This window comes from Zalophus californianus, chromosome 8 (genome assembly GCF_009762305.2).
Source record: "Zalophus californianus isolate mZalCal1 chromosome 8, mZalCal1.pri.v2, whole genome shotgun sequence".
In the NCBI taxonomy this organism is placed as follows: Eukaryota; Metazoa; Chordata; class Mammalia; order Carnivora; family Otariidae; genus Zalophus; species Zalophus californianus.
The window spans coordinates 65868785-65884425 of NC_045602.1; the positions used below are offsets into that span (position 1 = coordinate 65868785).

General features: G+C 38.7%; 1 protein-coding gene across 1 annotated transcript; it reads right to left on the reverse strand.

Moving 5' to 3' along the window:
- Nucleotides 1-510: 510 nt before the first annotated feature.
- Nucleotides 511-672, reverse strand: LOC113938354 (40S ribosomal protein S29-like). The gene has a single exon (XM_035729005.1). It carries the CDS (start codon nucleotides 670-672, stop codon nucleotides 511-513), a length of 162 nt encoding a protein of 53 aa, XP_035584898.1.
- Nucleotides 673-15641: the final 14969 nt, after the last annotated feature.

Genomic DNA, 15641 nt, shown 5'->3' on the forward strand with positions numbered 1-15641 from the left:
GTTTCAAAGTATAATACATTTTGGAGGCATCTGAATGGCTCAGTCAGTTAAGCATTGGACTCTTGATTTTGTCTCAGGTCATGATCTCAGGGTTGTGAGATGGAACCCTACCTGGGCTCTGCACTGGGTGTGGAACCTGCTTAAGATTCTCTGTCTCTGTCTCCCTCTCCCTCTGCTGTTCCCCAACCTCTAAAAAAAAATAATACATTTTCATTTTCTGGAGGGACAAGTTCCCCCATATTTTTTTCTTTTTAAAAATTTTATTGATTAATCATTCAGATATATTTAAATATCATTTTTTTAAAGATTTGAAAAGTTCCCATGAAAAAGGTCCTTGTAAGTTAAAGTTGCATACTGGAAGTATTTTTATGGGTGAAAGGACATGTCTAAGAATTGCTTTTTTTTTTGGAGTATTTTTATTTTATGTACAGTGAGTTGCCATTCAGGTAGGTATCTTGGATATCTGCAGTTAAGGTAGGTATCTTGGATGACCCATTCAAGGAAATTCACTTAATCCAATTTAATGAGGCCAATATCCTTGGCATACTGACGGAAGCGACACATATTGAGGCGGTATTTCCATATCAGACCGTGTGGGTTTGAGCAGATGCAAGAATGAGAACCCTGGCCAGATTTCCTCTGATGGCTCCAATAGAGCTTCTGGTGACCCATCTTGCTTTCTCGGATGCCATGAGGCAAAAAGTAAGATTTGCTTTAAAATACACTAGGCAGGGCGCCTGGGTGGCTCAGATGGTTAAGTATCTGCCTTCGGCTCAGGTCATGATCGCAGGGTCCTGGAATCGAGTCCCGCATTGGGCTCCCTGCTCTTTGGGAGCCTGCTTCTCCCTCTGCCCCTCTCTCTCTCTCTCTGTCTCTCATGAATAAATAAATAAAATCTTTAAAAAAATAAAATAAAGTAAAATACACTAGGCAAAAGAAAAAAGCGGAGGCAGGATGTAAAAAGATAATACAAGATCAGCAAAATAGTGGTAACTATTGAATTGTGTCATGGGTTTATTATACTAATTTCTCTATGTTTGAAATTTTCTCTGCTAAAGGTAAGAGAAAAATAAATTCTCTTAAAAATTTCATTAAAATAACAGATAAAGGGCGCCTGGGTGGCTCAGTCGGTTAAGTGTCTGCCTTCGGCTCAGGTCAGGATCCCGGAGTCCCAGGATTGAGTCCCCAGCGGGCTCCCCACTCAGCAGAGCGTCTGCTTCTCGCTCTGACGTGCTCGCTTCTCGCCCCTCCTCTCGTGCTCTCTCTCTCTCACTCTCTCAAATAAAAAGATAAATATAATAATTGATTAAGTAAGAATCACTTGACATCATTACTATATAAAATCTTGCTCTCAATATTCACAGTATATTTACTTATTGGCTTAATCCCATGATAGACATAGTTTCAGAATTTCTAACTCATTCCCTTCTGAAAAACAAAATTATTAACTATAGTACAATATTCATACATAGTTCTTTTTCTTTTTAGCTTTAGTGCAGGGGTGTGCAATCTTTTTCTCTAAAGGGCCATATAGGAAGTACTTTCAGTTTTGGGTGTGATACAGTTTCTGTTGCAACTACTTAACCCTGCCATTGTACTGCAAAAGCAGCTATAGACAACATATAAGTGAATAAGCGTAGATGTGTCTAATAAAACTTAATTTGCAAAAGTAGCCAGTGGGCTGGATGTGGTCGTAAGCCTTAATTTGTCAAACACTGCCTTCGAATATGTAGTCAAAATATTGATGTCCAAAGTTCCCTGGATGAGTTTTTGTCTGTCCTCACTCCTTCAGTGTGATTAGGTTATTCTTCTGTAATATAGTTGGGTTCATTTGTTACTATTTGTATTCCATTTTGGTGCCTCTCAGATCCTGGTTGAATCAGATAATTTATTTTATGTGAATGTGAAACATTAACGTGGTTCTAAAAGTCAGATCTATACAAGGGAGTTTACCTCCAAAAGTATCAGTACCCTCTCACACCTTTACCCTGTTCCTACTCCTCTTCCATCCTTTCCACTTTGCTCCCACGCACTCCCTGTAGGTAACCAACCTCATTGGTTTCTGGTTTATTCTTCCTCTCCCCACTCCCTTCGCTTCGCTTCCATTCCCCTTCCTTTCTTTTCCTTTTCTCTCCCTCCTCCTCCTCCTCCTCTTTCTCCTTCTTCCACAAATAAGCAGATACAGATGTCTTTTCTTTTCCTGTTTTTCTTACATGAAGGTAAAGACCCTTTTGTATTTTTCTTTTCACACTTAAAATTTTTATCTTGAAATCAACCCATACCAGTTCATAGAGCTCTTCCTCATTCTCCTTTATAGCCGTGTAGTATGCCTTTGGGTTGCTGTACAATAGTTTATTCAATTATTCTAAGAGGAGTTACTTTTAAATTATATACCGTTTTTTAAAAAAATGTTTTTTATACAAATATACACATATCAAATTATATGCACATATCAAAGTGGTACAGCTCAATGGATTTTCACAAATGGAACTCACAAGGGTAACCAGTAACCAGGTCAAGAAATAGAACATTATTAGTGCCTCAAAAGCCTGCCTTGTGTTTTTCCTGTTACCATCTCCACTACCTATGGTAACTCACCACTATCTACTTCTAGGACTAAAAATTAGTTTTATCTACTTTTGTTCTTAATATCAATGGAATTTTACAATATGCACTCATTTGTCTCACTTCTTTCATTCAACATTAGATTGTGAGAATCATCTATATTATTCTGGGTAGATCATTCATTCTTGTTGCTGTATAGTATGCTATTTACCCATTTTTTAAAAGATTTATTCATTTATTTTAGAAAGAGAGAGTGGGGAGGGGAAGAGGCACAGAATCTTCAAGCAGACTCCCCACTGAGCACAGAGCCCAACAGGAGGCTCGATGTCAAGACCCATGAAACCATACCTGAGCCGAAATCACTAGTCAGATGCCAACTGAGCTGCCCAGGTGCCCCTTATTTATCCATTTAACTGTTGATGGGTATTTGGGTAGTTCCCAGTTAGGAGCTATTACAAATAGTGCTGTCATGAACATTCCAGCACATGCCTTTGGGACACATAGTCATGCGTATCTGTTCGATCTGTTGGATATTTACTTAGGAGTGGAATTACTGTATTACAGAATAGGCACGTTTGGCTTTAGTCTATGCTGCTAAACAGTTTTCCAAAATACAGTTTACACTCCCACCAGCAATATGAGAGCTCTGTTTGCTCCACATCCTGACCAATCCTTGGTAATTTCATTTGAGCTTTACAGGTGGGTGTGTAGCGGTATACCACAGTGATTTCAATTCACATTTCCCTGATGATTAACAAAGTGGGGTACCTTTTCATATGCTTATTGACCATCTGGATATGCTCTTTTATGTACTATCTGTTCAAGTCTTTTGCCCTTTTCCTATTAGATAGTCTACATTTTCCTTTTTTTTTTTGGAAGGACTTTTTTTTTTAATATTCGGGGTATGGGTTGTCTCTTGATATCTTAGGTCGGGTTCCCCAGAAAGAGATCCTGAGATGAGGATTCTAGTGCAGGTGATTTACTTAAGAAAGTGCTCCCTGGAGTAAAGATTATGGGAGTGTGAGAAGCAGACAAGGAAGGGGAGGAAGCCAAGCAAAGGTATGACTTCAGGCCAAGTCCCTCTGAGGGTAGTTTCAGCCTGTTCCGCAGGGGGATCTCTGGGATGTTAGTTGTACCTCACAGTTTTTCCCAGATTGAGACAAGAGAGCTGGGCTTTCATACCCCTGATACGTGATTTTTTTTTTAAGGTTTATTTATTTATTTATTTATTTATTTGCCAGAGAGAGAGAGAGAGAGAGCCCAAGTAGGCAGAGAGGCAGGCAGAGGCAGAGGGAGAAGCAGGCTCCCCACGGAGCAGGGAGCCGGACGTGGGGCTCGATCCCAGGACCTTAGGATCATGACCTGAGCTGAAGGCAGCTGCTTAACCGACTGAGCCACCTAGGTGCCCCCCTGATATGTGATTCTGACATATGCTACAACATGAATAAACTTTGAAGACGTTATGTTAAGTGAAATACACCAGAGCAAAAGGACAGATATTGTCCTTTTATATGAGGTACACAGATTAGTCAACAACATAGAGGCGGAAAGTAGAATGGTTACCCATAGCTGGGGATCACGGGGAGAGAATGGAGAGCTGTTATATAATGGGTACAAAGTGTCAGTTTGGAATGAGGAGAAGATTCTAGAGGTGCATAGTAGTGATGTTTGCACAGCAATGTGAATGTACTTAAAGTACATTCGATACCTAATTTCAAACTTTATCACAAAGCTATAGTAATCAAAACATCATGGTACTGGCATAAGAACAGACACATAGACCAATGGAACACAGGGCAGAGCCCAGAAATAAATGCACACATATGTGCTCAACTATTATTTAACAAAGGAACCAAGAATCCTCAATGGGGAAAGACTGCTTCTTCAATAAAGGGTTTTAGGAAAACTGGATATTCACATGAAAGAAATGAAACGGGACCTCTCTCTTACACCACTCACAAAAATTAACTTGAAATAACTTAAAGACTTAAATGTAATACCTGAAACTATAAAACTAGAGGAAGAAAACATAAGGAAAAAGTTCCTTGACTTTGGCAGTGGTTTTTAGGATATGACACCAAAAGTGCAAACAACAAAAGAAAAAATAAAGTGGAACTTACACAGACTAAAAAGCTTCTGCAGAGCAAAAGAAACTCAGCAAAATGAAAGGCAACCTACAAAATGGGGGAAAATATTTGCAAACCATATATCTGATAAGGAGTTAATATCTAAAATATAAAAGGAACTCTTACAATTTAATAGCAAAAACAAAACAAAACAAAACAAAAAACCATCTGATTAAAATATTGGCAGAGGACCAAATAGAAATTTTTCCAAAGAAGATATACAAATGTCCAACAGGTAAATGAAAAGGTGTTCAACATCACTAATCATCAAGGAACTACAAGTCAAAATCACAATGATGTATCACATCACACCTGTTAGAAAGGCTATTATCAAAAAGACAAGAGGTAACAAATGTTGGCAAGGATGTGGAGGAATTGGAACCCATGTGCACTCTTGGTAGGAATGCAAACTGGTACAGCACTATGGAAAACAGTGTGGAGGTTCCTCCAAAAATTGAAAATAAGGGGTCCCTGGGTGGCGCAGTCAGTTGGGCTACAGACTCTTGGCTTCAGCTCAGGTCATGATCTCAGGGTCGTGACATCAAGCCCCGTGTCAGGCTCCACGCTCAGCGCAGAGTCTGCTTGAGTTTCTCTCTCCCTCTCCATTTGCCCCTCTCTCCTGCACATGCGTACTCTCTTTCTCTCTAAAATAAATAAATCTTTGTTAAATTTTTGAAAATAAAACTGCTGTATGGTCTAGCAATGCCACTTCTGGGTATATATCTAAAGGAAATGAAATCAGGATCATAAAGAGATACCTGTACTCCTGTGTTCGTTGAGCATTGTTCCCAATTGTCAAGACATGGAAGTAACCTCAGTGTCCATTGATGACAGACAAATGGTTAAACAATGGAATATTATTAAGCCATAAAAAAGACAGAAATCCTGCCTTTCATGACAACACTGATGGATGTTTGGGGTATTATACTAAGCAAAATAAGTCAGACAAAGACAAATACTCTATGTTCTTACCTACATGTGAAATCTAAAAATCTCTTGGAAATAGAGAATAGAATGGTGATTGCAATGATTGAAGAGTGGGGGAAATGGAGCGATGTTGGTCAAAGGGTACCAGTTTACAGCTATAAGATGAATAAGCTCTGGAGATCTAACATACAGAATGGTGACTGTAATCAACAGGTAAATGAAACACTTTATTATATACTTGTAAGTTTTTTTGTTTTGTTTTGTTTTTTGACAAAGAGACATAGCCAGAGAGGGAACACAAGCAGGGGGAGTTGGAGAAGGAGAGGCAGGCTTCCTGCTGAGCAGGAAGCCCGATGTGGGGCTGGATCCCAGGACCCTGGGATCATGACCTGAGCCGAGGGCAGACGGTTAACGACTAAGCCACCCAGGCGCCCCTGTACTTGTAAGTTTTAAGAGAGTAGATCTTAAATGTTATCACCACACAGAAAAGAATGGTAATCATGTGAGGGGATGGACATGTATCTAACCGTATTGTGGTAACCATTTTGCAATATATATGTGTATCAACTCATCACATTGTATACCTTAAACTTAGATATGTTATGTCAATAATATCTGAAGAAAGCTGGAAAAAATTTTAATTGGTTTCCATCTCATCTAAGTTATATTCTAAAAACTTTTTTATTGACATGTAAATATAGCCCTGGTATCTTATTAAGTGGGAAAAAAGGATAATATATATTGTCTATGATATGATCTTGTGTGTGTACACATGTGCACGTGTGTCTCTGTGACAATTTGGAAGCATCTAGGTAGTTGAGATTCTGAGTAGAATTTTTTTCCGATTTTTTTCCTTTCTTGTTTATAAGAAACAAGATTATCTGTAGTGTCTGATTTTCCTTTAGTGAAGACATATTCTTACAAGTTAACTTACATAAATATAAGTTATAGTTTTTGTTAATGTGTTTATTATTGAATATATCAAGACATAATAAGTATTCAATATACAGATGTGAATTAGCTGTGTGTATATTTTATATGACACGTGTTAATATTATCTATGCATTGGAACAACTACATTAATGGTAATTTTATTTTATTTTTATTCTTACATTATGAATTTCTTGAAATTCTTTTTTTTAATCTTCTAGTTTTAGCACAGTTACTGGCCCATAGTTGCAATAGAAACTGAAATACTGTCAGCTAATGAAATATGAAATAATGCCCTAGACAATAACTTTCTTTCCTTTCTGCCAATAGAGGGCAACATGAACAAGTTCCTGGATTGACGATCGTGTTCATCATCTCTTGTCTATCAGCAAAGTTCAAAAAAGTCAATATTAAACTTTCAACAAACAAAAGTAGCATAAGTTGAATCTATAAAACTTTAGTAGGAAGAACTCCTGTCTGGCTTCTCTGCCTACAGTCTCACCTCTTTCCAACACCCCCACTACGGTGCTGCCAGAATTTTCCTCTTAAAGGAGAAATCTGATACCATTCTCTTGTTTTGTTTTGTTTTTTCTTAAGCTACAACTGAACCCTATTGCCTATAGGATAAAGGCCAGTTCTTTAGTGTGATATTTTGCTTTCCTTACAATATTACTTCAACTTTCGTTTCCCACGTTTCTCCACCCCTGGGAAAGTATGTATTATAGCCACATGAAGCTATTCATGACTCCCCAAACACACCATGCTCCTCTGTAGTTTGATGCATTGCTTCTGTCATCTTCCCACCTAAAATTCCCTGAATCCTCCTCTCCCCCTTAAATGTCTACTTTTCATTCAAGGCGTGGCTGAAAAGTCATCTCTCTGTGAAGCCTTTCTTGACTTTCCATTAAATTTGAACCTTGTTTCTCCTTTGAATGGCACATATCACGCATTGCACTCTTTAGAATAGCTGACTATAAGGTCTCTGAAGGTTCATGTGTCATAAGGGAACATCTTATTCATCTTTGTATCCCTAGTGCCCGGGGCATAATAAATACTCAAAATGCATATTCACTGAATGGACAGAAGAAAAGGAACTAAGCAGGAAGTGCTCATATTGAACAAAACACACTGGATAAAATTTTAGATTGACATTGCAGCATGTGGCTGGTGCTTCTCACATGTTCAGGAAGCATCAGGCGTTACTAAAGGGTTATTTTTGAAATATACAGGAATTTTTTGGTGAATTTTAATTTCTTCACCTTTTCTTAGTGCCCAGATTTTTTTTTTTTTTTTTTGGTAGTACTTGACAAGAGGGGTCCTTTTGTACAGAAGTACAGGAGTTATTTACAATATGGAGAAATTCTGGTAGCACCAAGTCACTTGATTTCTAGACCAGATGGAATTCCACTTTCCTGCTTCTCTGGAGACAAGGGATGATCTACAGTCTGTGTGTACTCGGCACACTCAATAACGGATTCCAGTCTCATTGACGCCTTTATGCTGAGATCAGCATTCAAGAGTGCAGTGAGGGGAGAGGAAGCATTCCTTTCATGATTTCACCTCAGACTTGAGCACCACACTATGTTTAAAAAACACATGATATATATACCGGGAAGTAGACACAGATGATGTTTTGTAGAGGTAATCATTACTATACCATCTGTCAGGTTCTGCATTTGGTTAAAGAAAAGAAATTAGTTTGGCAGGATTTGCTCCTCACAAAATCAGGTTGATTTTTGCCAATTCCATGTAATTCGATATACCCTTGTGAAATGAGTAAAAGAAAAGTGCTTTCACATTGTGCTACAGGAAAAATATGGCCATTGTTCTTATGACCCTTGTTAAATTAAAAAAAAAATTCAAGTGTGAGTTAGAGAGGGCCATAGTAAAGCGGAGAGAGAAAAAATAAAGGAGACAGAGATAGCTGGGTAACTAATTCAGAATTACCAAAACTCAAAAATCATTTGTCGCTGTAATATAATTGATATACTATTGCCATATCTTAAACTAAAAAGAAGGGAGGTGAGATCTAAAGCCTTCTGGGATCAAAATATGCCCATTGCAGGACTTGGAAACCTGCCGTTAGACTTGTGCTAGTAAATTTCCACAGAAGGTGTGCATGCGATTATGAAAGGTGACGTTAACACGCAAACGATCTCTTCCTAATTTAGACTCAAAGTTTTCACATGATTAATGTCTTGTGACATATAGAAGATAGAACCGATATTACCTATTAACATTATTGCAGCCAGTACCATGGCTGTCTACTATGTTGATTTCCCAGTGATTTTGGAAGAGGCGAATTGAACAAAGAGCCTAATTCTAATTTGTTGTCCATTCTACTTTTATTAAACAAAATGATGACTAAGGATCTCAAATAGGAATACATTCTAAACAAACGTTGATGAATGGGTTTTAGTGAAGGTTGATTTCTTTGTAGCGCTTCCAGCTTTTGTTGTTGAGTGGAGGACACTGAGAAGAGAATCACAAGTACCCCATAGTCATGTTAACCTAGTTTTGTTATTTTCTTTTAAAATAATATCTTTTAATAAATTATATTTCCTGCTACTTACAAATCAAGTCATTTAAGTGAAAGTTACGAAAAATTATTTTCACAAATTTATTCCTTCAACTACTATAGAGTACACACCATGGGCAAGACACTGCAGGGCACTGATATTATAGATCTGTCAGTAAAAAAAAAAAAGAAAATAAAAAGATTTGGTTTATACTTTGCATTTACAGGTCATATATGTCAAAGGATAAGCCACAAAACTTAAGGCATTTTATTTTTAATATGCTTATCAGCTCCCTCTGTTTCATCATGGCATTCCACCAAATATTTATTTTTTTTTAAGATTTTATTTATTTATTTGACAGAGAGAGAGATAGGGAGAGCAGGAACACAAGCAGGGGGAGTGGGAGAGGGAGAAGCAGGCTTCCTGCTGAGCAGGGAGCCCGATGTGGGGCTTGATCCCAGGACCCTGGGATCATGACCTGAGCTGAAGGCAGACGCTTAACAACTGAGCCACCCAGGCGCTCCTCCACCAAATATTTAAACTTCTGTTAATTTGAAAAGAATTGCCCTCTTGTATGTCTATCAGAGAATCTATAAAAAATTGGTTCTAGGTGTTATCCACACTTTTCACATGCAGCTCTGTGCTAGACAGCTTCATTTTGGGGCCTTGAGTTCCAATATCTCTGTCTTTCTCTGTGCCAGGAGGCTGACCTCTGTGGACTGCATCTTCTGGATCTCTTGCTCTCTGCTTCTCATGGCATTCAGCAGTGGGGAGCACTGGCTGGTCATGTGAGTGAGAAGAATAGAGAGACTGGGATATTCTTTCCCAATTTTTTCTTCTGCCCCATGAAGATGGCAGTGGCCCCTTTCTCTATGGACCTAGCTCCTGTCCAGTGGTTCCTCTAACAAGACTATGGTCTTCCAGAATTCTGGTAACAGCTTCCTCCTCTTGCCCCTTCTGGCCTAGGGCTGAAGGGGATCCCTGCTATTGCTCATCCCTGCGTGCTTTACCACCCTCTGTTGTTTCACTTAACTCCCCACACCTAAGTTGTCCCTTCACGAAATTCTGTTTAGTTAAGCACTTCCAGAGTGCCCCCCATTTCCTGCTGGGACTCAAGAGAATCCCCCCAAAATAATTTTATATCCGGGGAAAGGTTTTCCTTGGTAACACGAGAGATTGAAAGCAATTTGAACTATATCTGATACACCAGAATGATGGAATTCCGTTTCCAAGCAACTTGAAGACCAACTCTTCTGCACTTCCAGAACATAATTATACAATACAGTTGGATGGTTAATTTAATTATTTATAAAGTTAATTAACTGACTGGAAAAGAATTCAGTCCTGATTTTTGTTTTGCTTTGCATCCAGTGTAAATATAGTGAATACTAGTTGAGAGGGGGACAAGCAATGGCCTAGGGGCCAAACCTGACCCACTGTCTCTTTTTGCAAATAAAGCTTTTCCACAACACAGCAACACCTTTTTCTTTACACATAGCGGGTGGCTGCTTTATGCTAGCATGGCAGAGGTGATCAGTTGCAATGGAGACCCTCTGGGGTCAGTTGCATCAGAGACCCACAAAGCCTAAAATATTTATTGCCTGGCCTTTTACAGAAAAAGTTTGCCCCCCTCTGAACTAATTGATTGAATGATGTATTTGCCATTTTATTTCATGTGGCCTCATTTAGATATAATCTCCTCTGTGTCTTGTATGTTCAGTATACTATCTTGCACTTTTGGTAGCTCAATAAATATTGATTAATGAAGAAGGTGAGAATGCACTGACAAATATAGAACTTAATTTTGTATTGTTATGTTAATCACCATACATTACATCATTAGTTTTCGATGTAGTGTTCCATGATTCATTATTCGTGCATAAAACCCAGTGCTCCATGCATAACGTGCCCTCTTTAATACCCATCACCAGGCCAACACATCCCCCCACCCCCCTCCCCTCTAGAACCCTCAGTTTGTTTTTCAGAGTCCATCGTCTCTCATGGTTCATCTCCCCCTCTGATTTACTCCCCTTCGTTCTTCCCCTCCTGCTATCTTCTTCTTTTTTTTTTTCTTAACATATATTGCATTATTTGTTTCAGAGGTACAGATCTGTGATTCAACAGTCTTGCACAATTCACAGCGCTCACCGTAGCACATACCCTCCCCAATGTCTATCACCCAGCCACCCCATCCCTCCCACACCACCACCACTCGAGCAACCCTCAATTTGTTTCCTGAGATTAAGAATTCCTCTTATCAGTGAGGTCATATGATACATGTCTTTCTCTGATTGAATTATTTCGCTCAGCATAACACCCTCCAGTTCCATTCATGTCATTGCAAATGGCAAGATCTCATTCCTTTTGATGGCTGCATAATATTCCATTGTGTATATATACCACATCTTCTTTATCCATTCATCTGTCGATGGACATCTTGGCTCTTTCCACAGTTTGGCTATTGTGGACATTGCTGCTATAAACATTGGGGTGCATGTACCCCTTCGGATCCCTACATTTGTATCTTTGTGGTAAATACCCAGTAGTGCAATTGCTGGATCATAGGGTAGCTCTATTTTCAACTGTTTGAGGAACCTCCATACTGTTTTCCAGAGTGGTTGCACCAGCTTGCATTCCCACCAACAGTGTAGGAGGGTTCCCCTTTCTCCACATCCCTGGCAACATCTGTCATTTCCTGACTTGTTAATTTTAGCCATTCTGACTGGTGTGAGGTGGTGTCTCATTGAGGTTTTGATTTGGATTTCCCTGATGCCGAGCGATGTTGAGCACTTTTTCATGTGTCTGTTGGCCATTTGGATGTCTTTGGAAAAATGTCTGTTCATGTCGTCTGCCCATTTCTTGATTGGATTCTTTGTTCTTTGGGTGTTGAGTCTGATAAGTTCTTTATAGATTTTGGATACTAGCCCCTTATCTGATATGTCATTTGCAAATATTTTCTCCCATTCTGTCGGTTGTCTTTTGGTTTTGTGGACTGTTTCTTTTGCTGTGCAAAAGCTTTTTATCTTGGTGAAATCCTGACAGTTCATTTTTGCCCTTGCTTCCCTTGCCTTTGGCTATGTTTCTAGGAAGAAGTTGCTGAGGCTGAGGTCGAAGAGGTTGCTGCCTGTGTTCTCCTTTAGGATTCTGATGGACTCCTGTCTCGCGTTTAGGTCTTTCAACCATTTGGAGTCTATTTTTGTGTGTGGTATAAGGAAATGGTCCAGTTTCATTCTTCTGCATGGGGCTGTCCAATTTTCCCAACACCATTTGTTGAAGAGACTGTCTTTTTTCCATTGGACATTCTTTCCTGCTTTGTCGAAGATTAGTTGACCATAGAGTTGAGGGTCCATTTCTGCGCTCTCGATTCTGTTCCATTGATCTATGTGTCTGCTTTTGTGCCAGTACCATTCTGTCTTGATGATGACAGCTTTGTAATAGAGCTGGAAGTCCGGAATTGTGATGCCGCCAGCTTTGCTTTTCTTTTTCAACATTGCTCTGGCTATTCGGGGTCTCTTCTGGTTCCATACAAATTTTAGGATTATTTATTCCATTTCTTTGAAAAAAGTGGTTGGTATTTTGATGGGGATTGCAATGAATGTGTAGATTGCTCTAGGTAGCATTGACATCTTCACAATGTTTGTTCTTCCAATCCATGAGCATGGAACATTTTTCCATTTCTTTGTGTCTTCCTCAATTTCTTTCATGAGTATTTTATAGTTTTCTGAGTACAGATTCTTTACCTCTTTGGTTAAATTTATTCCTAGGTATCTTATGGTTTTGGCTGCAATTGTAAATGGGATCGACTCCTTAATTTGTCTCTCTTCTGTCTTGTTGTTGGTGTATAGGAATGCCACTGATTTCTGTGCATTGATTTTATAACCTGCCACTTTACTGAATTCCTGTATGAGTTCTAGCAGTTTTGGCATGGAGTCTTTTGGGTTTTCCACATAAAGTATCATCTCATCTGCAAAGAGTGAGAGTTTGACTTCCTCTTTGCCAATTTGGATGCCTTTGATTTCTTTTTGTTGTCTGATGGCTGTGGCTAGGACTTCTACTACTATGTTGAATAGCAGTGGTGATAGTGGACATCCCTGCCACGTTCCTGACCTTAGGGGGAAAGCTCTCAGCTTTTCCCCATTGAGAATGATATTCGCTGTAGGTTTTTCATAGATGGCTTTTATGATATTGAGGGATGTACCCTCTATCCCTATACTCTGAAGAGTTTTGATCAAGAAAGGATGCTGTACTTTGTCAAATGCTTTCTCTGCATCTATTGAGAGGATCATATGATTCTTGTTCTTTCTTTTGTTAATGTATTGTATCACGTTGATTGATTTGCGGATGTTGAACCAACCTTGCAGCCCAGGGATAAATCCCACTTGGTCATGGTGAATAATCCTTTTAATGTATTGTTGGATCCTATTGGCTAGTATTTTGGTGAGAATTTTTGCATCCATGTTCATCAAGGATATTGGTCTGTAATTCTCCTTTTGGATGGGGTCTTTGTCTGGTTTGGGGATCAAGGTAATGGTGGCCTCATAAAATGAGTTTGGAAGTTTTCCTTCCATTTCTATTTTTTGGAACAGTTTCAAGAGAATAGGTATTAATTCTTCTTTAAATGTTTGGTAGAATTCCCCTGGGAAGCCATCTGGCCCTGGGCTTTTGTTTGTTGGGAGATTTTTGATGACTGCTTCAATTTCCTTAGTGGTTATAGGTCTGTTCAGGTTTTCTATTTCTTCCTGGTTCAATTTTCGTAGTTGATACATCTCTAGGAATGCATCCATTTCTTCCAGGTTATCTAATTTGCTGGCATAGAGTTGCTCATAATATGTTCTTATAATTGTTTGTATTTCTTTGGTGTTGGTTGTGATCTCTCCTCTTTCATTCATGAATTTTTTTATTTGGGTCATTTCTCTTTTCTTTTTGATAAGTCCCGCCGGGGGTTTATCAATCTTGTTAATTCTTTCAAAGAACCAGCTCCTAGTTTCATTGATCTGTTCTACTGTTCTTTTGGTTTCTTTCATTGATTTCTACTCTGATCTTTATTATTTCTCTTCTCCTTCTGGGTTTAGGCTTTATTTTCTGTTCTTTCTCCAGCTCCTTTAAGTGTAGGGTTAGGTTGTGTATTTGAGACCTTTCTTGTTTCTTGAGAAAGGCTTGTATTGCTATATACTTTCCTCTTAGGACTGCCTTTGCTGTATCCTAGAGATTTTAAACAGTTGTGTTTTCATTTTCCCTTGTTTCCATGAATTTTTTCAATTCTTCTTTTATTTCCTGGTTGACCCATTCATTCTTTAGTAGGATGCTCTTTAGCCTCCATATATTTGAGTTCTTTCTGACTTTCCTTTTGTGATTGAGTTCTAGTTTCAAAGCATTGTGGTCTGAAAATATGCAGGGAATAATCCCAATCTTTTGGTACCGGTTGAGACCTGATTTGTGACCTAGGATGTGATCTATTCTGGAGAATGTTCCATGGGCACTAGAGAAGAATGTGTATTCCGTTGTTTTGGGATGGAATGTTCTGAATATGTCTGTGAAGTCCATTTGGTCCAACCTTAGTTTTATTCTAAACTCAGAGGATACATTTTTTATTCTTTTGCAGGATGTATGAGCCAAGTTTAGAACATGGTTGTGGGAATTTGAGGTTTGATGTTTTAAAATTTGGTAAACTGGGGTCGCCTGGGTGGCTCATTCCATTAAGTGTCTTGCCTTTGGCTCAGGTCATGATCTCAGGGTCCTGGGATTGAGCCCCACATAGGGCTTCTTGCTCAGTGGGGAGTCTGCTTCTCCCTCTCCCTCTGCTGCTCCCCCCTGCTCATGCTCTCTCTCTCTCACTCTTTCTCTCTCTCTCTCTCAATCAAAGAAATAAAATCTTAAAAAAAAAACACTAATACATTTTTTAAAAATTGGTAAACTGGAAGTTCTACACATCTAACATGATGAATCCTATTATTAAAAATGCATTTGGGGAGCACCTGGCTGGCTCAGTTGGTAGAACATGTGACTCTTAATCTCAGGGTCACGAGTTCAAGTCCCATTTTGGGCATAGAGTTTACTTAAAAGTAAAATAAAATTTATTTTTTAAATGTTTTTAAAAGATTTTATTTATTTGAGAGAGAAGGAGAGATTGAGAGAGTACAAGCAGAGAGGAGAGAAAGAAACGGGCTCCCCACAGAGCAAAGAGCCTGATGCAGGGCTCTATCTCAGGACCCCAGGACCACAACCTGAGCCAAAGGCAGATGCTTAACCAACTGAACCACCCAGGAGCCCCAAAAATAAAATAAAATTTAAATTAAAAAACAAACTATGTCCATTTAAAAAAATAAAAATAAAAATGCATTTGGATTCCATTTATTGATTAGTTTAATTTGAGAGGCATATTCAAATTTGAACATTGTTATATTTTTCTAATGGTAATGTGAGAGTGGTACAGTTTTTGGAAATAATGTGAAATAAATACATCGGTATATTAATCTCTGTGTGGTACAATTACGGGTTTGGTTTTTTTGTTTGTTTTTTCTTTATGTTGTTGATCTTTCCAACTATAGCAATGAAATGTATTATTTTCATAACA

Coding starts and splice junctions, on each gene's coding strand:
- LOC113938354 (XM_035729005.1), bottom strand. CDS start 672: ATGGGTCACCAGAAGCTCTATTGGAGCCATCAGAGGAAATCTGGCCAG.